General features: G+C 38.8%; 1 protein-coding gene and 1 long non-coding RNA gene across 11 annotated transcripts; both read right to left on the bottom strand.

The window, feature by feature from the left end:
* Window positions 1-8,447: 8,447 nt before the first annotated feature.
* LOC145075527 (protein FAR1-RELATED SEQUENCE 5-like) lies at window positions 8,448-9,971 on the bottom strand. Its single transcript, XM_079021742.1, has 4 exons — window positions 9,944-9,971; window positions 9,067-9,865; window positions 8,767-8,985; window positions 8,448-8,463 (listed from the first exon to the last, which is right to left on the bottom strand). The coding sequence occupies exons 1-4, from the start codon at window positions 9,969-9,971 to the stop codon at window positions 8,448-8,450; spliced, it is 1,062 nt and encodes a 353-aa protein (XP_078877868.1).
* A 1,456-nt stretch (window positions 9,972-11,427) lies between these two features.
* LOC145076902 (uncharacterized) lies at window positions 11,428-17,544 on the bottom strand. 10 transcript variants are annotated; one of them, XR_013692853.1, is made up of 7 exons: window positions 16,685-17,540; window positions 16,497-16,539; window positions 15,299-15,332; window positions 14,397-14,519; window positions 13,028-13,477; window positions 11,864-11,920; window positions 11,428-11,779 (listed from the first exon to the last, which is right to left on the bottom strand). It is a non-coding gene; the product is annotated as an uncharacterized LOC145076902 (long non-coding RNA). The 10 variants fall into 10 exon arrangements; XR_013692854.1 differs by having other exon boundaries at window positions 16,497-17,541; XR_013692855.1 differs by lacking the exon at window positions 16,497-16,539.
* Window positions 17,545-23,939: the final 6,395 nt, after the last annotated feature.

The following is a 23,939-nucleotide window of genomic DNA, read 5'->3' as shown; positions in this document are numbered from 1 at the left end:
TATGTTTATATGCTAGCATGATCTGTTATATGAGTTAGAGGTAGTAGGAGGGGAGCAGTCCCCGAGTTCGGTTGTTAGGACCGAAGGGTAGTTCAGACACCCCAGGTATGTCTGATAATATGTTATGTTATGATATGTGATAGTAGTAGCAATAGGGGTGAAATAGTCCCCGAGGATCGGTTGTCAGGACCGGCGGGTAGTCAGCACCCCAGAACAGCTTGACACGGGTAGTCAGCACCCCAGAATGGCTTGACATGGGTAGTCAGCACCCCAGAATGGCTTGACACGGGTAGGACGGCACCCCAGAATGGCCGCACGGGTAGTCGACACCCCAGAATGGTCGTACCGGGTAGTCAGGCACCCCAGAATAGCCTGGCAGTATGTATGATATGTGTTGTATGGTATGTGGTACGATGGGGGAACTCACTAAGCTTTGTGCTTACGTTTCTCAGTTGTTGTTTCAGGTACCTCTTCAGCCAAGGGGAAGGAGCAGGCGCGGTAGCGGCTCATCACACACACTCCTTGATTCCGCATTTATGAGTTTACCCTGGGATTGATACTCTGATATTTCGATTGGTTGTATGATTTGGCTTTTATACATGGTTTACGTTGTGATGTGGTTTGATCAAACAATGTTATTAATTATTAATGTTTTCGAAAGTAATGTTTTAAAAATGAAATTTTTGGACGTGAAAATTGGGTCGTTACAAGTTGGTATCAGAGCCCTGGTTTGAAGGATTCGGACACACCTTCGGGGGTGTCTGAACTCAAATCGAGGGATTAAAAGATTTTCTAAAAGAAAATGTTTTCTAAAAATTGAGAAAAGAGTTTCGAGAAAGAACGAAGTGTGTGATGTGCGCGACCGGCCGAGCTCAAGTAAGTATTCCCCAAAGTACCCATACAAGTTTATGTTATGTTTATCAGCTTTTGTAGAACAGCATGCTAGAATAGGACTAAGGATCTAGGAGTAATGCCTTATGTGCCTGCTTTATGTGTTTCAGTTGTATGAGAATTGCATGCTAGTTATTGAGTAGACAGCAAGTAGGATAGCCTGATTAGGTTATGCCTGATAGTATGAGCTTAGCACTTTATGCTAGTACAGTTCCTGTAAGCAGATAAAGTTGATTGAGATTGTTACCCTTGTCTGAATATTGCTTGCTTCGTGCTATGTGGGACTCTGAATAATGGGAGTTAGCCATTAGGCGAATACGTCACGTCACATGTGATTAGGGTTGAATAATCTTAGAGTGCCGGATTTGATCCTACTGCGCAGCTCTTGTTTGAGTTCAACCGTTGTAGGGACGAGTCGGGTACTCGAAGGATTATCTGAGCCTCGTCACATGTGATGGTATTCGGGTAATGGCTAATTGGCATTACAAGGAGGCCTGCAGCAGCTGAGGACTGGATAGAGTAGAAATAGAGATTTCCCTAGGGCAAGCCTAGGATGAGTATAGCAGTGATCAGCGGTAGTGATGGGGATCTGGTGGAGTCGAGGCATTCCTTGAAGAAGGTACGGATAGATGTGGAAGGCAGTATGGGCCCGTACTACTGAAAGCAGAGGATCCGTACCCGAGCCAAGGAAGGCCAAGATAAGACCAGGGAACTTGTAAGTAGCAGTGATCCTCAGGAAGTATTAGTATCACTAATGATTGTATTATGTATTGCAAAATGGTGGTACTTCGATCGAGGCCGATAGATGGCGGTTCAGGAGAGGGGTCAGGTTCGGGATCAGGTTCCGAGCCGGTAGATGAGGGACTACGTGAGTTCATCGCGTCAGAGATTACCAGAGGCATCCTTGAGTCGACCCCATCATCTTTGGGTCGATCAAGGAGGGGATCATCGAGTTGGAGGAACGCCTTAGGGCGTTCAGGAGCGACATGGCATCTGGCCAGTCGGGTCCTCGCACACTGTCCTTTAAGGACTTCAGGGGCAGCGGTGCGCCAGATTTCCACGGGGTGAAAGACCCCATTGCTGTCAGGCGATGGATTGCAGACATCGAGTATGTACAGTTGACTAGCTACTGCCCCGAGGGGTCGAAGGTGAGGTATGCAGCAGGGTGTTTACAGGACCGAGCTCGGGATTGGTGGGAGTCAGTGGGTGACTCGTTAGGAGCCTTAGCTATCGAGGCTTGACCTGGTCGGACTTTGTGACCAGGTTCAGGGCAGAGTTTGCGCCGGTTGTCGAGCTTCAACAGCTGGCCAGGGAGTTTCTAGACATGAGACAGACGACAGAGACTGTGGCGGAGATCACCGCCAAGTTCCGGGAGAGGGCACTGTTGGTGCCCCAGTATGCGGGTGATGAGGATATGAGGAGGACCCGCTATCATGACATGCTCCGGGCTGATATCCGGGAGCACGTTAGTTTTTCAGCTTGCCCCACCTTGGACTCCATGATTGCCAGGGCGAGGGAGAGAGATAGATTTGGAGCACATCCGGAAACAGAAGTCAGAGGAGGGACAGACAGGAGGGGCTTCGAGGAAGAAGCCCAAGGGATGGATCAGATGGTAGGCCGAAAGGCCAGTCAGGACTGAGCCGCTGCCGGAAATGCGGCAGGCCGCACGAGGGGGTGTGCAGGTTGGGATCATCAGGCTGCTACAAGTGCGGCAAGTCTGGGCACTTTAGCAGGGATTGCACTGCTCCGGCAGCAGTTATTCAGACATCTGAGTTGCTGTGTTTCCACTGCAAACAGAGGGGCCACAAGAAGGCCAATTGCCCCCAGTTGACAGTTTCAGCGCCAGTGAAGGCGCCAGCTCCAGCGACCCTGCGGATCACGGATGGCCGGCAGGGCAAGGCAGAGGCTCCAGTGGTGAGGAGCCGAGCATTTCAGCTGACTACCGAGGAGGCACGCGCCGCACCCGATGTGGTGACGGGTATGATTCTTTCCCTCTATTTTATTTTTATGATGTTATGGTATTGATATGTGCTATGTATGTATATGTATGCATTAGGATCGTTCCATGTGAACAACATCCCAGTTCAGGTGTTGTCCGACTTGGGTGCATCCCGATCATTTGTTTCCCTTGCGCTTAGCAAGAAGTTTCATGAGACTTCGGGCGAGTTAGATTGCCCTTTAGAGGTAGAGATTGTTGATGATCGATCGGTGCGAGCATCGATGGTGTTTCGAGATTGCATATTGTGTTTCTTTGAGGAGCGCTACTTGGTAGACTTGGTTCCCATTCCGTTGCGTGGGAACAAGGTGATTATAGGCATGGATTGGTTGAGCCCCAATGGGGCGGTGATAGATTGCGCACAACAGCTAGTGCGAGTCAGGACCCCAGGTGGGGGAGAGTTAGTGATTCATGGCGAGAGGCCACAGTGTGGACCTGCAGTCTGTTCGGCAGCGAGGGCTAGGCGATATCTTCAGCAGGGATGCGCAGGATATGTCGCGTATGTGATGGATACCCGGGAGGCGGGAAAGGCGACGGTGAGCGAGGTTCCGGTGGTGCGAGATTTCGCAGATGTTTTTCCAGAGGAGCTTCCTGGGATACCTCCGGAGCGACAGGTTGAGTTTAGGATTGACCTCGTTCCTGGTGCGGCTCCGATAGCCAAGGCACCGTATCGGTTGGCTCCTCCTCAGATGCAGGAGTTGTCTACACAGCTGCAGGAGCTGTTAGACAAGGGATTCATTCGACCGAGTAGTTCACCTTGGGGAGCCCTGATTTTGTTCGTGAAGAAGAAGGATGGGTCGCATCGGATGTGTATAGATTACCGGGAGCTGAACAAGGTAACGGTGAAGAACCGTTACCCATTCCCGAGGATTGATGACCTCTTTGACCAGCTTCAGGGAGCATCTTGGTTCTCCAAGATTGATTTGCGTTCGGGTTATCATCAGATGAGGGTCAGGGAGGAGGATACGCAGAAGACCGCGTTTCGGACGCGCTATGGCCATTATGAGTTTGTGGTGATGCCGTTTGGGCTCACCAATGCTCCTGTCGCGTTCATGGACCTCATGAACCGCATATGTAGACCGATGCTGGATCGGTCTGTGATAGTCTTTATCGATGACATCTTGGTTTATTCCAAGACACAGGAAGAGCATGAGGGGCATCTGAGAGAGGTATTGGAGACCCTGAGGAGGGATAGCTTGTATGCCAAGTTCTCCAAGTGTGAGTTTTGGTTGCGCGAGGTGCAATTTCTCGGACACCTTGTCAACCAGAACGGGATTCTGGTCGATCCGGCCAAGGTCGAGTCCGTGATGAAGTGGGAGGTTCCGAAGTCTCCATCTGAGATTCGGAGTTTCCTAGGATTGGTAGGCTATTATCGGAGATTCATTCAGGACTTCTCCAAGATAGTCGTACCCCTGACGCGACTGACGAAGAAAGTCGTAGTCTTTCGGTGGGGACCCGAGCAGCAGGCTGCGTTTGAGACACTGAGACGGAGATTCTGCGAGGTGCCAATCTTAGCCCTGCCAGAGGGCGTAGAGGATTTTGTGGTATACTGCGACGCGTCTATTTCAGGGTTGGGCGCGGTACTGATGCAGAGGGGGCATGTCATTGCCTATGCTTCGAGGCAACTCAAGCCTCACGAGGCGAACTACCCGACGCGTGATTTGGAGTTGGGGGCGGTGGTTTTTGCCCTCAAGATTTGGCGGCATTACCTCTACGGGGTTCGATGTACCATCTACACGGACCACAAGAGTTTGAGGTACCCCATGGATCAGCCCAATCTGAACATGAGGTAGCGTCGGTGGTTGGACGTGGTGAAGGATTATGATTGTGAGATCCTTTACCACCAGGGGAAGGCCAACGTGGTGGCTGATGCGCTTAGCCGCAAGGCGGCGCCGATCAGGGATACATACATGAGGATGACCGTAGTGACTCCCCTGTTGGAGCAGATTCGGAAGGCTCAACAGGAGGCTATCAAGGAGGAACATCAGAAGAGCGAGTGTGTGGTGGGTCAGGTTTCCTCCTTTGATTATGATAGTCGAGGACTATTGACACTACACCGTAGGGTGTGGGTGCCGTATCACAGAGGTGTGCGCCGGATCTTGATGGAGGAGGCGCACAAGTCCCGATTCTCTATTCATCCCGGGGCGACGAAGATGTATAGGGACCTTCGTCCAGATTATTGGTGGCCCTGCATGAAGCGGGATGTGGCATGGTACGTCGAGCGGTGCTTGACCTGCAGGAAGGTCAAGGCCGAACATCAGAGACCTCATGGAAAGATGCAGCCGTTGGATATTCCACTGTGGAAATGGGAAGATATCATGATGGATTTTATCACAAAGCTTCCCAGGACCGCGCGTGGGGTGGATTCGATTTGGGTCATCGTGGATCGATTGACCAAGAGTGCTCACTTTATCCCGATTCAGGAGAGCATATCGGCCGAGAAATTGGCCGACATCTATATCAGGGAGATCGTGGCGCGGCACGGGGTGCCAGTATCGGTTATCTCGGACAGGGATGTGCGTTTTACTTCCAGGTTCTGGAAGAGGTTTCATGACGAGTTGGGCACTCACTTGCATTTTAGCACCGCCTTTCACCCGCAGATGGATGGCCAGAGCGAGCGGACCATCCAGACTTTGGAGGACATGTTGCGGGCATGCGTGTTGGATTTCGGTGGTACCTGGGATACCTACCTTCCCTTGGTCGAGTTCTCCTACAACAACAGCTATCACGCGAGTATTGACCGTCCCCCATTCGAGATGTTGTACGGTCGAACGTGCAGGACCCCGATATGCTGGGGTGAAGTAGGCCAGAGAGTCATGGGGAGCACCAAAGTGGTGCTCGAGACGACCGAGAGGATCCAACAGATTCGGAGCAGGCTTCAGACTGCTCAGAGTCGGCAGAAAAGTTACGCCGACAAGCGCCGATCCGACCTGGAGTTCCAGGTTGGGGATATGGTTCTCCTGAAGATGTCGCCTTGGAAGGGCTTCATTCGATTCAGGAAGCGGGGAAAGTTGGGCCCGAGGTTTATTGGGCCGTTCAGGGTTGTAGCCCGGGTGGGCAAGGTGGCGTATAGGCTGGATCTGCCAGTCGATCTCAGCCAGATCCACAGCACTTTCCATATTTCTCAGTTGCGGAAGTGCCTAGTGGACGACTCAGCAGTAGTTCTGTTAGAGGATATTCAGGTTGATGACAGCCTGAATTACATTGAGCGCCCAGTCGCAATCCTCGACAGGAAGTTGAAGGATTTGAGGAACAAAAGGGTGGAGCTAGTGAAGGTGCAATGGCAGCACCGCAAGGGTTCGGAATGGACTTGGGAGCTGGTGGACGAGATGATGGAGCATTACCCCGAGCTGTTTCAGGATCGAGTAGCAGACTTCGAGGACAAAGTCTAAAATAAGTGAGGGAGATTTGTAGCACCTGGTTTCTGCTTTGGAGTGAGAAGGAGAGGAGATCAAGAAGGAGAAGAGGAGGTCAAGCATCTTTGAGCTATCTCAGAGTGTTCACTAAGGTATGGCTTGTTTTCCCCCATGTTTTCATGCTTATGGCCCCATTAAAGTCCTTCATGAACCATTTCCAAGCTTGTGTTTACTTGAGGACTCGTAATAAGCAGAGTAGCTCATAGATCTAAGTGGAATCGAGCTCCAGGAGCCTGGATCTACCACCTTTATGGACCCATGTTTCTTGTTCACCCTAGATTTACCCTTTTGAGGCATTTTGAGCCCTAAATCCCTCATTGGTGAGTATCTACACGTAAAGTTGGAAACTTTACGTGTGATTCATGCTCTAGGAACCCAGATCTGTGAATGGCATGGACTGGAATCGAGCAAAACCGCGTATTTGGTGATTGCATGGCAACGACTCAGCGAGTCTGCTCGCGAGTCTTCGAGTTGTCCCCTTTTTTGTAGTGTCGAGTGTGAGCAGTGAGTCACGAGGTGTGACTCAGTGAGTCGGAAGCTGAACTCATCCATGGAGGAACTCGGCGAGTCAATGCCCTGACTCGGCGAGTTCAAGGCAATCTCCTTAGATCAAGAACAGACTCGGCGAGTTGTTCATACAACTCGGCGAGTCGCAGCATAAGTGTTCATCGGATGAAGATGAACTCGACGAGTTGTTCATACAACTCGGCGAGTAGGATGAAGGACTTGAATATCAGTTTAGAAGGAGAACTCGTCGAGTCACCGCCTAACTCGACGAGTAGAAACGGGATTCAGGACAATCGTTTGGGTAGGGACTCGACGAGTTGGAGAGCCAACTCGACGAGTCGGGTCAACTGAAAGTTGACTCTGACTTTGACTTAGGGCATGATCAGGGGTAAAATGGTCATTTTACCCAAAGGACAGTTAGCGGTGTTTGATTGAGTATGTTGTGGGAATTACAGCCCGAGGATTTCCGGAGCAGCAGCAGCAGCAGTAGACAGTCAGTTCCCGATCAGATCAGCGGCTACTTTGAGGTGAGTTACCTTCTAGTAGCGGTGGGTCTAAGGCCACAATGCCGGCCCACCAGTAGGAGACGTATGATAGATGATTGTCTCTGTGATATCATCTAGGTTTGCTACTACCTGATATGTTATATGCTAGCATGATATGTTATATGTGATAGTAGTATAGTTCGGTTGTTAGGACCGGAGGGTAGTCAGACACCCCAGATACGTCTGACAGTATGTGATGTTATGTTTATATGCTAGCATGATCTATTATATGAGTTAGAGGTAGTAGGAGAGGAGCAGTCCCCGAGTTCGGTTGTTAGGACCGAAGGGTAGTTCAGACACCCCAGGTATGTCTGATAATATGTTATGTTATGATATGTGATAGTAGTAGCAGTAGGGGTGAAATAGTCCCCGAGGATCGGTTGTCAGGACCGGCGGGTAGTCAGCACCCCAGAACAGCTTGACACGGGTAGTCAGCACCCCAGAATGGCTTGACATGGATAGTCAGCACCCCAGAATGGCTTGACACGGGTAGGACGGCACCCCAGAATGGCCGCACGGGTAGTCGACACCCCAGAATGGTCGTACCGGGTAGTCAGGCACCCCAGAATAGTCTGGCAGTATGTATGATATGTGTTGTATGGTATGTGGTACGATGGGGGAACTCACTAAGCTTTGTGCTTACGTTTCTCAGTTGTTGTTTCAGGTACCTCTTCAGCCAAGGGGAAGGAGCAGGCGCGGTAGCGGCTCATCACACACACTCCTTGATTCCGCATTTATGAGTTTACCCTGGGATTGATACTCTGATATTTCGATTGGTTGTATGATTTGGCTTTTAGACATGGTTTACGTTGTGATATGGTTTGATCAAACAATGTTTTTAATTATTAATGTTTTCTAAAGTAATGTTTTAAAAACGAAATTTTTGGACGTGAAAATTGGGTCGTTACAGTATGTCCTTGAAAAATGCAGGTACCCAACGTCTACGCAACCCATACATCTCTTGCAACCACTTGTTATTTGAAATGTTAAATTCATTTAAACAAGATTTCCATTCCTTTTCAAAATCATGTGGTTCCAACTTAGAATTCCAAATTATGGAGTGAAAACGCTTTCGAAAGGCTGAGTTTGTGGCTAGTTGGGATGTAATCTGAATAAAAAAAATATATGCTAGTATAAAATAAAAAAATGTGTTACACTATGAATGCAAGTTCTGAATTATGTAAACTTTGAATTTCAACAGAATGTTCTTTAAAATTCTTAAAGAATGTATCTTAGATTCTAGCAAAAGCCGGTAATGAATTGTAGTTGTGGCATATATTTTGTTCTAAAATATTTTATTTCTAATTGCATAATATGTGCTAACAAGGTAAACATAGTGAGTTTGGTTTAAATATTAAAAAAAATGTTGACCTTGTTTGGAAGTTTTTTTGTAATATGCCACATATAAAACCTATGTGCTGACATTGGAAATACTTCATTAACAGCCTTGTTTAAAGCTGAATCTTGATCTGTAAGAACAAGTGTAGGTTGTTTTTTGAATGATTTCAAAAATGCTCTAAGCAACCAGGAGTAAGAACTAGCATCTTCTCTACTCAAAAGTCCAGCGCCAAAAGTCACACATTTCTTATGATTATCTATCCCAGTGAAAGGTACGAAAGCCATATCATATCTGTTTAAAAATATAAAACTTGTTAAGCGTTATTCAAGTAAATAAAAAATTATGTGACAAGATTGCAAAATTTAATAATACTTATTCACGCTGAATGTGGCATCCAGAGAGACAACATCTTCAAAAGCATTGTAGTTGTACTTTGCAGTTTCGTCAGCCCAAAAAATCAAATTCAATTTTTTCTCGACAACTCTAAAATCGAAAGAAAAACTTGGGATATTTTTTTTCCTCTTCAACATCTTCAATACAAGGAATTTTGCATCCCTGACACCTATGTAAGAATTGGGATTTCTCGTACTGTTCTTGAAATCAGAAACCAACCCACCTCGAATCTCAGAACCACCTTGAAGTACAGAATACAATCTATGTGCTCTTGAGGAACCAATATTTTGCTTTGACAAGTTATGAATAAACATCTCCTGTGAATAATCAAGTTTCCTCTTTGTACGAGACAAAAACATATTGTCCTTACCAAACAACATATGATTATGTTGTTCAACCAATTCAACAACATTATATTTATTAGTACCATGTAGTAGAATAACAACAATTTTCGCTTTGCATTCGCACCTAAATGAGTCTTTCCTTCTCTGAATCTTGTTATGTTGAGGGTCCAAAGTATCCACTTTAGCGGTTGTTGGTTTACCTTCCCGATTGCATAGCAAATGTCGTTGTGTGGTAATGCCAGATTCAGTTGTTCTAAATGGTCCAAGCCTGACATCAAAACCTGCTAATGATGCATAATTGTAATACATTGATAATGTTGTTGTATATGAATCAAAAATTGAATTGATTTTAGGTTTGATGTTGTCTGAAACAACAGGAATCCAATACGATGATCCACCAGGAGAGACATAATCATGTGTAACATGAGATTGTTCTGCATAAAAGAAAAATTAAAAAAGTCTCAAAGAATTAATCTAGTTTATTAAATTATATATTTTTATCAAGTACTAACCTTTCTGAAATTCAATGCATGTTATCATCGTCTATAGTATAATCTGCCTCATTGTCATTGACCTCGAATTGATTTTCTACATCTTTTAATAAGAGTATGTGTAATAGATACATAAAAATGTATAAAAGCGAACAAAATACTTAAAATACATCACCTGGGTTATGATTACTAGATTCACCGAAATAATATTCGGAATTGTCATACATGTGATCTTGAATGTGTTCTAATGGATCCTCATATTTGCAAGTGCAAGTTACGCAAAAACACAAAAAACAACACAAATTTTCAACATTATTATTACACAAAATAACACATATTAAAAACTTATAAAATAAATTCACCTAAATTTAGATTGCTACTCTCAGATATTTGAAATTCAACATTATGTAGAGAGTCATGATCCTGTAACCCGAAATTTTCATACTCCTTAGGAAATTCATGTTGATCATGAATATGATCATCACCAGCTGATATTGTATCATTCATAAGATAAGTAACAACACGATTGAACACCACTTGATATGAGAAAGCAAAATAAATACGATATTACAAAATTTGAGCCAATTCAGTATATTTTAAAAAAGGAGAAACCGTGTAATTGATATGTAACTAAAAATGTGTGATATATGTATTCATTGTTATCAAATCTTTGGTTTTTTCAAATTTTTATAAAGATTGTAAGGATAATAATAATAAACACATCGTTTTGTTCATCATGATTTTGTAAATATTTGACATATTCAACTTCCAAATATAATAAATTGCGTATATATGACTTCAGCACATCCTGCGTTTTAAATTAAACTTTAAAAAAATTAATTCTACGAACTTTAAAAAGCAAAAATTTTAATTGAATTTACAAATGATTTCTGGTTTGTTATGCCATAAAGCATATATGAAATAATCAATTAATATCACAAGCGTGTTATTCTCTGAGAAAATCACAAACAAGATCTACAATAAAAATATTTTCACACATTGGTTATGTATGTTATCGTACAACTTAGCAGAGACATACATAAACCACGATATCATGATACAACAATCTTATTCTGTAAAACTATATATGATAATAATAACATCAAATTTATTTTGCTCCTATTTGATCTGTATATTGTAATACAAATTTGCATTCCGGTGGAATTTCATCTTAAGAATTCTAACAGAATCGTTGCCTAACCAAAATGTAACAGGAAATTAGAAACACTTATTCTGTACGATTAATAAGCATTGTGTTTTTTTTAAATGTATATTGTAATCAACAGTTACATTATACTACTATGGATAAAAAGAATTGTGTTTTTGTTTGTTCTTTATGAATAATAAAATTTATGTTTTGTATCACATATTCTTACAGAATGTGTACATATGACATTAAGTACAACACAAATTACGAAGAACTTTTATATCCAGAAACATTAGAACAACAATACATTTACAACAACAAATCTATATTCATATGATAAATAAGAAAATGTATGGAATTTTAATCAAACTCACAATGAGAATTATTAATATTAATTGAATGAAAACATAAACTTACAAGGATAACCCTCTATAATTCATGAATCCATATCATTATTACACTGAAATAAAACTCCATAGAATCCGATAAGGCTAAATTGAAAACATTATTCAGATCCTAAAATATGTGGACGAAGTAAAAATCTACTCTCTGTTGACCCTTGCTTGAAGACAATTACGCCTATCATGACCAACACCAAAACAAATCTCACATCTTCTTAATTTCTTCCAATCTTGATGCACTTCACGTTGTTTGACATTCCGATCATTGTTATCTGAAAAGTCCTTATTGTTATCATTACAGTCTTTGTTCTGAAAAACAAAACAATAAAATTGAAAACATGAATTTCATCACTGGAATATCGTAAACAACAAAAATATCAATGAACAACATACCTCCATTAACGAACAATAATAATAAGAAAACTGTTCTGAAGATGATGAACTATGAATCTGCAATAGATTGAAACGTATACGATGTCTATATATATATATATATATATATATATATATATATATATATATATATATATATATATAATGTTCGTTGATACAATGCATATTTAATAGCCTGATATTTACGAATTTTATTGATATCAATCAAATTTTAATTAATTGAAAATAAATTATATTGCAAGATTACATTAATACCCTTTTAAATAATTGGTCCACATTTGTTTATACAATAATACAATGCTTAGTCTAAACAAATGAACCGTATTCTCTCTCTCTCTCTCTCTCTCTCTCTCTCTCTCTCTCTCTCTCTCTCTCTTATATATATATATATATATATATATATATATATATATATATATATATATATATATATATAAGCAAACGAAATAAAAAGATTGAAACATGCTAAAGTGAATTTTTTAAGACGACATGGGTTTGAATTAATTTCATAACTTAAAATTAATTTGATTTCATCAAATTATTGATAATTGTGTAGTTTAACCTCTGTGTGATAATTATAAGACAATTTACCCTTTTCTTTCTAATTTTTCGTATATTTTTTTTATTTTTATATTTTTTATTTTTGTTTTGATTATGTCACATTTATAACATATATAACTTCATTTAGTGTCATAGGGATAATTAAGAATCTAAATATTATAATGTTTTCAAACCGCATAAACCGTTCGGTACCACACCACAAAATGCGGTTTCTATGTTTTTCGATGGGGTTTGTGGTTTTCGAAAAACTAAAACCGCATATGAGGTGCGATTTGCGGTTTTTTCTCTAAATTGCACGAAACTGTACCGTAAACACCCTGATTAATTAAGGGATATATTTGAAAATTTGTAAAAAAAAAAAAAAAAAAATAGAAATTTGATTTTATGCATCTTTTCTATTTAAATTTGATGTTTAATATTATTTGTAACTACTATACCTGTTAATCAAGTTAAAACCATTTATTTGGATATTTTTTGGTTAATCATCATCGTTTTTAAGTAACTAATCATTCTAATAATAGTTTTAAACATATTTGAGTTGAAAGCAAAATCTATTGTGTAATTTACGTATACATTAATTTATAATAAAGAGACAGCAGTTACCCTCCATCGCCAACACATCAACATCACCCACCGTTCCTAGATTTTTCTTTTCTTCGATCTTTCTTTTCTCGCGGTCGATGCTCTTTTTCTTTTGCCTTTGACGGTGTTTCTCTTCTGCTCACAAATTAACACCGCCTCCAACTGGGGTTAGTACCGCCAAAGCTTCACCGACTTGCTTCCAGCTCTTGAGGTCTAGAAACGTCTTAACCGACTTGAGGGATGAAAAAGAGCAACAATCTTAATGAAAATTGACATGTAAGCAAAGTAAACCCAAAGAATTGAAATGGGAATTATACATTGCAATAAATTTGTCACTTGTTGCTCATTGAGTCTAACAGGTAAATAAGCCTATATATGCTTTTCGGGGTCAAAGTTTCCCTTTGACTCTCCACCGTCATAACGCTTCATTACAACTTCGTTTAAGTTCGCCAACTCCTCGTCCACAGCACTCTGCAACAAATAACAAACTACTTTCATTGATTTGTGTATTATATTATAGCATTCTACTTTCGTTTCTTTCACCTTTTTTTCTCATTGCTAATGCCCATAGCAATTTTTTTTGTAGATATAATCAATGTAATTAGTTTTTTTTACCTGTAATAGGGATGAACTAAAATTTTTAACCGATACACAAATGTAATCAGTTAATATTAGAAGTAAAAAATAAAGTACGTTGCTATTAAAGGGAAAGGTACATAAAATATTAAATTATGTTTCCCTTAGTAGCACGAAAATGCAAACATGTTGTTATGTGTGTGTTATGTTAAGTCAAAAGTTTGAAATAGCCATCTAATATGAATAAGCATGAGATAAATATCATTCCTTGTCGTGTCTCCAATCTATATTTCTAAGAGTTTGGCATGCCACACTCACCATTCTCCAAAAGCCTGTGATCTGATCTGATTTAAGTGTTGGATGATTTGGTGGGAGCTTCCCATTTAATTCATTATAAAAAATCTCAAATCAGATATAACAGATATATACAGAATTACGAACACACACTATTTCAATCAATGCATTGTCCTTTTACCTTGAGTCCACGTGTTAAGTCGTTTAATGTGGCAGCAAGAGTAAGTAACTTGCGGATCTTTAAAAAAATCTGGACAACAGGTCCCTTTTTAAAAAAAGTGGACATAAATGGTATTAGCTAAAAGAATATATATATATATATATATATATATATATATATATATTGGCACCATTAGGGCATTGCAAAATGAAGCTATCTTAAGAAATATGTGAAATTCTTGGTTATTTTTGACAAAATCATTAAGAAAAAGTGGCTATTTTAATCTTTTTCTCATGTTTTTATCCTTAAATAATCATAATCATGTGACATTTAGCCAATTTCAAGAATAAGAAATCTAACCTTGGGAACATCGACCAACTTTGGTGGAGTTTAACATCTCTAAATTTGATCTCTTCACGCCCAGGAAACTTTATTTCATCCTTATTTGGCTTCTTCTTTTTCTTTTTTCGTTATTGTAGAAGTCTGTAAATATCATTTACAATGACATTGAAATAGCAACCAAAAAAAGAAACCAAACAGCTAAAATCATAAACACTTTTATAAGCAACAGTCCAGCTGCTTTTAGTTCCTCTCAAATATCCGGTTTGACACTAAAAATATCACCACAAGATCCATAAATTTCAACCTGAATGGGACAAAAGAAAAAAGAAAGCAAAGTCGGGCGTGTAGATTTATATTAGAAAAATATATAAATCAGTTGGGGTTTTGTCTATTGATGATGAGATATCGCATACCCTATCATGCCCATTTCCTACTGAAAAAAGAAATTTCGTATAAGGACTGCAATATATATAAAGGGAAACACCATCATAATTGGAGATTTTCAGTAAAAAAGAAGGCCCTGACACACAAATTGTTATCAACCTGAAATCTAAATTCTTTACAGATGCATAAGCATTAGGTACATCAAGTATTAATTCCATTCTAGGTCATTTAAACACTTAATTTACCATCATGTACTTCACTATTTATTATGTGAAGCAACACATGTTGATAAATCTGACAAAAGAATTAAAAAATTATTGTTTGAAGAACTAATATTCTTTAAAGCATTTCATCAAACACTTACTATGCATCTTCAATCTGCCAAGTTTGAACAACAAAAACAATATAATAAGCCCGGATACTCTTTTCCATAAGGCAAAGGTATCGACCAGGCAAGACGTCGGTGGCTGATCAATCGAAAAGAATAAGTAAACTGCTCTTTTGGGAATTGTTTTAAACAAATGGTGAAAATTTACCTGTTTAGTGCAAAGTCAAGGTTCCAACGGCAACCTGTTGTAAGAAGAAACAACAGAAGTAAGAAGAAACAACAGAAGTAAGTAGGGGCAAAATGGTCCAAAACAAAGAAAGCAGCAAAAGACAGCAGCAAGACTACAGCGATGAGGAACAAACTTTATATAAATGCTTTCAAGCACACCGGAGTCAAGCAAACTGCCTGCAACACCAAGGAGGAAACCAAAAAACAAAAGAGGGGCAAAAATGTCCAATACATCATAAAACCATAACATAAGGACCAAAACATGACCATGCTATAATACGTGTAAAGCTACCACATTCTTCACATTATATGGCTTTTATATTTAATCTATTACTCCATGCATGGCAAGATGAATTAGATGTTTATATAGACACTTTCATTTAAAAGTGAGCTTCCTAATTACAAATAGCTTCATTGTCTCATCCTCGATGTAGTAATTAAGATGCATACATCCATAGGCTTTATCATTTATAAAATTATCATATTTACAACGTTGTTGAAAAGCCTTTGATAGGTTTATAATTTCAGTAATCTGACTTTTAATGACATTGGATTTCTTGTACTTAATTACGAACAATATTAGGCTAGCATTTGGGAGATACACCAGCCAAAAGCAAGCCACCACCGTGATAGGACAACAGCCCCAACATCACCCACATGTGGTGTTCAACTGGTGGTCATATGGCTGCCAGTGGTGGTTCTCTATGGCTGTGATGGCTTCCGGGATCTTTAAACGAACTAAAAATCAAAGAGAACGAAAGGAATTACCTACAAACGTCAAATCTAAAAAAGAATAGAAAAAATTAGGGGTCAAATAATGAAACACGAAAAACTGAAACTTCAGCCGCCTTGGTGATGGCATAGTTACGGATTTACCTACCTTTCCAAATCAATATAAATAATAAATACTTGGTGAAAAAAGTTAGCCTTTAGAGACTTTGAGCAGAAACAGAAATTAAAATTTTCTAAAATAAATCTCACTTATATCATTCACTGACTTAACAAACAACTGATAACCAATTGTATCGCATTTGCAGGGACCTTAAATTTTTGTCCCTATAAAAGGCATTAACCTTGTTAAATACCTAACTGACATTTTTAATGCTAAGGAATAGTGGCATGTTGAATAAAAACACAAGATTCTCTTAAGCATTTCATCGAGCAGGTGGCAGACAAACCTTGAAGTACAAATTCTGATAAAAAAGATCAGCTGCATGTAATCTGTATACAACACCGTTACATAAAGATATAATTGAAGCAAAGAAATTAGTATTATGGCTCAATTAGGCAAAGAAAACTTATACAAACAGAAAGATATGATGAAAAGTGAAAAAATTAAAGAAATAAACTTATTAAGGTATCTTACCAAGGCTTTGTGTTTGTCATCGGCAATGGCAAGAGAAGTGTGGTGGTACTGTGGAAGCTCTCCCGTTTCCAACCATACAGGGCAACAAAATCAGGGGGAAACCTAGAAGGATAAGGAAGAACTACACTCCCACCCCTACAACAATGATTATACCTCGGATGTGCAGATGTAGATAGATTAACGGCCCTCTCGACATACCAGAAAAAAGCACCACAGAACTCACAAACCCAGGTACAGTCACCACAATCAACATACTGGGGAAGAACAGAAAAGGCTTCAAAACGGCGGCACCTACGCCGGCCAGTTACAGGAACAGCAACAGAAGATGAACCATACGACAATCACAACCGCCACACATAGAGGTAGACAACGGCTGTTCAACATCTAAGAGAAAGGAGATTCAGTCAATTGAAACAAACAAACCCTACTACAGAGGAATCAGGATGAGGAAGTGGGGGAAGTGGGTCGCCGAGATTCGAGAACTCGATAAACGTTCTCGTATTTGGCTTGGTTCTTACTCCTCCCCCGTCGACGCCGGTCGTGCCTACGACACCGACGTTTTCTACCTCCGTGGCCCATCGACACGTCTTAATATCCCTGATTCAATCGGAGACGACAGTGATCTACATGACCACTCCTCCGATTCGATTAGAAAGAAGGCCACAGAGGCCGGAGGTACGGTCGAAGACGTATGTGTAGGTGGTGGAGAAGATATCTGATAAGAGAGGCGGTGGGGGAAGTATAAGGAACAAAAATGAAAGCGGTGGAAGGAACTGGTGGTGTAACAAAGAACGAAGCAAGCCGTTTGGGATGGTGGGCGGTGACCATGGTTGAGCAGTAAACCCAGCTACAGTACCTGTGGTCAGGTACTGTAGCTAAGGAGCAACAATTTTAATATATATATATATATATATATATATATATATATATATATATATATAATTGTTTAATACATTTTTAACAAGGTGCTTGGTTTTAATTTTTTATTTTTTGGAAAACCTTAATAAAGTCTCAATATTTCATGGCAATTTACAGTTTAATCTTAAATTAATTTTTATTTACAAAAAAAGACATATATATATATATATATATAATTGTTTAATACATTTTTAACAAGGTACTTGGTTTTAATTTTTTCTTTTTTAGAAAACCTTAATAAAGTCTCAATATTTCATGTCAATTTACAGTTTAATTTTAAATTAATTTTTGTTTACAGAAAAAGACAGATTAACATTAACAGCTAAAACTTCTGAATAATCATTTTTGGCTAGTTTCACAAATTTAATCAATATCATGTATTTTCATTAATCGGTCAAAATATTGGAAAGTACATTAATTTTATTAATCTCTTCAACAGTATATAACATTTTATCAGGCTCAAAGCCTAAATACGCTATTATTTCTATTTTTAAAAAGAAAATTAAATAAAATATGATTACAGCAACATAGAAACAAGATACAAACTGTGGGCCAATTTTAAGGGTTTTGAGTTGTTCTATGATAGATAGTACATGACCAAAAACATTTTTGGGTCTTGGCTTCTTACTATTATTTTATAGAATCTTAGTTATTGATACGACCTTTATTGATGTGATCTCTTATACGGTTCTAGTTTTTAATAGAACTAGTTTTTTTATTTAGAGAACGTTAGATGTAAAAATTTCTTTTGATTATGCTAATATTGCAACTTTTTACAAAAATAAAATAAAATAATAATAATAATAATAATAATAATAAATAAAATAAATTTTCAATAAAGTTCAAATATTTTAGATCAGTTTGCGGTTTAATCCTAAAATAATTTTTGTTTATAAAAAATGCACATTACCGTCTAAAACTTCAGAATAATCATTTTTAGCCGGTTCCGCAAATATAGCAAGCATTCCATCTTTTTTTGTTAATTAGTCAAAGTATTTGGATTTTTCTAAAGATTACATTATTTTTTACCAATAACTAAAATATTATGATTTTTTTGAACATTGCCCTTGAACTAATCTATATTATTACCTTACTTTTATACCAATAAATAAAATATTGTGACTAGTATGAAGATTACACTTGAACTAATTTTGATTATTGGTAAAAAAATAACATAATTTTTTGAGAAAATTCTTATCTTCAAAGAGAGGTCTTGTTGCATTTAAAAAGAACTACAACTAATCTAACTAATTTATTACATCAAATCAACAAATGAAAAAAAAAAAAATACATATTTATCTTTACATCTTATGAATAAAAAATATCAACCAAACACAACACAAAGGTCTAAATGACTTATTTATACACAACAGCATATCAAATATAATAACAAACAACTCTTTGTTTTTTTTTTTCTAAAGCAATTTTTATATAACCAAAATGCATAAAAAAATATGGTCATATATAAAATAAACAATTTTAACCAAGAAGTTGTCAAAGAAGACAAATATAGATTTTTCTTAACAAAAAAAATTCATATTTTTTTTCCAAAACCTAAAGATTATCAAACATAAAAAAAATCATTATAACATATAAAATATGGTTCTGATACTACTGATGAGTTTTTGATACAAAATATAAGTTTGTTTTTCACAAAAACTGCAACGGAAGTCTTATAAAAATAACAAGTTTATTTTAAGTTTATAACAAAACCAAACCATCAAGGATCCATTTATAGAGGTTATAATGAAATAAAAAAAACAACCAAATAGTGTTTTAGAATAACAACCTTTAGCATTTTGCTAATTTGATTATGTATATAAATTGGTAGTTCAAAAAAATACATATCTTGATTAAGATAAATAGTATTTGCATTTGTTTAATTATTTTGATTAAGGCTTTGAGAATTTGATCATAAGTATATTCAAAATTTCAAATTATGTGTTTTCATTTTATATATCTAGTAGTATTTATACATATCATCAAATAACAAGTAATATTGAAAGATTTGATAAAGATTGAAAAAAGTAGCGTTCAATCGAGAACATTTCTTATTGCGAGAATATTTGAGAACAAATTTGGACTACATAATTTCTTTAATTAAAACTATAAAATAATATTCATAAAAATCAATCAATTGTTACAAACAATTAAAAAACACATTAACCAAAACCACTCACCACCCAACCAACACCACCCATCACCACTACCTACCACCACTAACCACGACACCCACCACCACCACCTACCACCATGCACCACCACTCATCACTACCGACCACCACCACTCATCACCACCACCCGCTACCACCACTCCCACCCATTACCCACCAAAACCACTACCCGCCACAACCATCACCACCCGCCTCCACCACCCATCACCACTACCCCCACCCATCACAGCCACCCACTACCACCACCAACCACCACCCTCCACCACCACCACCTATCACCACCCACCAAAACCACCACCCGCCACGACTAGCACTCGTCACCACCATCACCACCCTCTAACCCCACCCCAACCTATCACCTACCAAAACCACCACCCGCAACCACCATCACCACCTACCTCCACCACCCCCACCCCCTTCAATCACCCATCAACACCACCTGACACTACCACCCTCCACCACCACCCCTACCCACTTCAATCACCCATCACCACCACCCGACACTACCACCCTCCACCACCACCAACCACCACTACCACTTATCACCACCCACCACCACCTACCCAAAACACCACCCGCCACAACCAGCACTAGCTACCAAAATCACCACTCACCACCATCACCACCTACAACCTAACACCACCCAACCACACCACCTGCCACCATCACCCACCACCACTACCTACCACCCATCACCACCACCACATCCACCACCATGCACCATCACTTATCACTACCGATCACCACCACCCGCTACCACAAACCCCACCCATCACCCATAAAAACCACCACCTACCACCACCATTACCACCTACCTCTACAACCCATCACCATCTTCTAAACCCACCTCAATCACCCATCACCGGCTACCACCTACCACCATCACCACCTATCATCACCCATCACCACCCATCACCACCACCATTCGTCACCACCACCTCCACCCACCACCTACCAAAACTAGCACCCTTCACCACCATCACCACCCACCACCACCACCCACCACCACTACCCCCCACCACCTCTTGGCTCCATCACCCCCACCCACCACCCACCAAAACTACCACCTACCCATCACTACCACCCACCCACTACCCACCATTATAACCACCGCTTGCCATTACCACCGACCACCACCCACAACCCATCACCACCACCCACCACATATCACCACCACACGCCTCCACCACTCATCACCACCACTCACATCCACCACCACCACTCACCATTACCACCAACCACCACCTACCACCCATCAACACCACCCGCCTCCACCACCACGCACCTCCACCACCTATCACCACTGACCGCCACCACCCTCCACTATCACCTCCACCTACCACCCACAAAAACCACAGACTACCGACAACCACCCACCTTTACTACCCATCACAACCACCCGTCACCACCACCCCACCCATCACCCACCAAAACCACCATACACCATCACCATCCTCACCACTAACTACCACCCACCCACTCACAACCACCACTTATCACCTTCACCTTTCTCTACCACCCATCAAATCCACTCGCCATCTGCCACCTACTATAATCACCACCCTACATATCACCCCCACCACCCTTCACTACCACCACCACCTACCACCCACCACCACCACTCCATCACAACCACCTGTGATTATGTGTATATAATTACATGTCATTATTTGTACTTAATCACATATGATTTACATGGACAATATTCTTTTTTGTCCATATAAATCATATGATTAGATATATATAATCCTATGTGATTAGATATATTTAATCAAATGCGATTAGATATATTTAATCACATATGTCATTATTGCGTTCACGTTTCAATAATTATTTTTTGTCAACTTTAATCATGTGTAATTAGATACGTATAATCACGTGTGATTTTATGTATCCAATCACATATGATTTACATGAACAATATTTATTTTTGATTTTTTGTTTCAATAATTTTTCTCATATATTTAATCACATGTGATTATAAGTATTTAATCGCTTATGATTAATGTGGACATAAATTTGTTTTAATGTTCTTGATTCAATAGTTGTTCTCGTGTATATAACTACATCTGATTATATATATTTCATCACATATGATTTATTGAATCAAGAAAGTGAAAACAAATTTTTTTCACATAAATCATATGTGATTAAATACACGAGACCAACTATTGAATTAAAAACGCAAAAATAAATATTGTCCATAATAATCATATGTGATTAAATACATATAATCACATGTGATTATATGTACCTAATTACATATAATTTATGTGGCAAGATTCATTATTTATTTCTCAATTCAATAGTTGTACTCATGTACTTAATCACTTGTGATTATATGTATCAAATCACATATGATTTATATTGATAATTGTTGACGAAAACGCGTACTCGCAAGTATACGAGGTCGTGCAAGTAATATAGTCATAAGACCAGATATCGAACCCACAGAGACTATCATATTCTAAGGAAGAGAGAACTAGACAATTGATTGCAAAAGTGATTGATTTTATTAAACTAAAGAAACTACTAAAATAAAATTAAACTAAATTCAGCAACGTAAAAATGACAACTAGAATAATCGAACAAACAAGGAAAACAATTAAACGATTTAAAAATTATGAGAAATATGGGGTTTAGTTGACTTATACGGGTTCAACGGTTCTTCTAATGCAACTAATTTGTTAAACCAATTATATAGAAACGAAAAACTTAACACCAACAAAACTTATCAATTACCTCTCGGTCTCATGATTCGATTTAAAAAACATTCACTCATATCTCTATGTAGTTCATGATTTTAAAAAGCATTAAGTCCAATGGTTTTGTTAAAAAAACCCTAACACACGTCTATGTTAAGTTTAAGCGAGATAACGAAACCGCACATTCATATTCAAACGATGTCACAAATAAAGCTTCTCTCGAAGTCAATATAAGCATGTAAATATTAAAATTAAACCAAGTAAATTAACCCTAACCAACGTTGATCAAATGTTAGCCAAAATCAAAGTTACCGGTCAAAACTTCATATTTTTAAAATAAGCATACATTTGGATATGTCATTCAATTTCAACAAAATTGGTTTTAACAAAATCAACTACATTAAAATTACCATCTTACCTTAATCAACCAAACCCATAAGATTACTACTCCATTAAACTAAAATTGAAAAACTGTAAAAAAAATAAAACCTAAACATCATTCTCAAATTAAACTGTGTGCAACTGATGAAACTAACACACAAAGCTATTAAACATAAGTTACAGTAGCAGATGATAAATAGACAAAGAAAACGATAATAAACGATTAAAACAAAGTTAAGAAATTAACCAATTCATTCGTTCCATTTCCCATATTGTGCGCCTCTCCATCTCATAGCATCCGTGTGTTTATGGATTGTGCAACATCAAAATAATCGAAGGTGGACGGTGGTGAAAAATGTGTGAAGGAATGGCGGCCGTGGTTTTTTTTACTTTGCGTAGTTTTTTTTTTCCGTCTTCTCTCCCTTTGATCACGTAAACAATTATATATATATATATATATATATATATATATATATATATATATATATATATATATATATATATATATATATATATATATATATATAGCATAAGTGCATGAATGATCCTCCAACTATCAAGAATTGAACAACATTACCCCTAGCCTTCAACTTTCAGCTTAGTACAACTCTAGCCCTTGATCTTCCACTTTAATTCAATTTTTAATTTTCAGTTTTTTTTTTCTAACAGCAAACTAACTTCAACTTCAACATCGATTATGACCAGGAAAACGACCGATTCAGTGAAAACTCAAAACTTCAAACTTGTAGATAATTGTGTCCAGTTTCCGAAACATCTTGAATCGCCTAAATCGGAGTCCCGAGGAGCCAGATATGATGAAAGCACTGAGACATGGTCAATCTGCCAAACATCTTTTATTCGCCTTAATTGCTCGTGATGAATTTATCTTCTTTCAAATCCGTCAATTCCTTGCCGAAACCATTTGGACATTATAATATGAGTCTAACTCCCACCAAGACTCGTAGAATAAGTGGTGGGGGCCTAAGAAACCTAGGCAATCTTGTATACACAAGATAAAATCCATCAATTCCTTATAAATTTTTGAACTTCATAAGAGGAAGTCAAACTCCCACCATG

This window comes from Lactuca serriola, chromosome 9 (genome assembly GCF_051521515.1).
Source record: "Lactuca serriola cultivar US96UC23 chromosome 9, Lser_US96UC23_V15, whole genome shotgun sequence".
In the NCBI taxonomy this organism is placed as follows: Eukaryota; Viridiplantae; Streptophyta; class Magnoliopsida; order Asterales; family Asteraceae; genus Lactuca; species Lactuca serriola.
The sequence above is the reverse complement of the archived record's forward strand: the minus strand, read 5'-3'. Positions and strand labels throughout refer to the sequence as shown.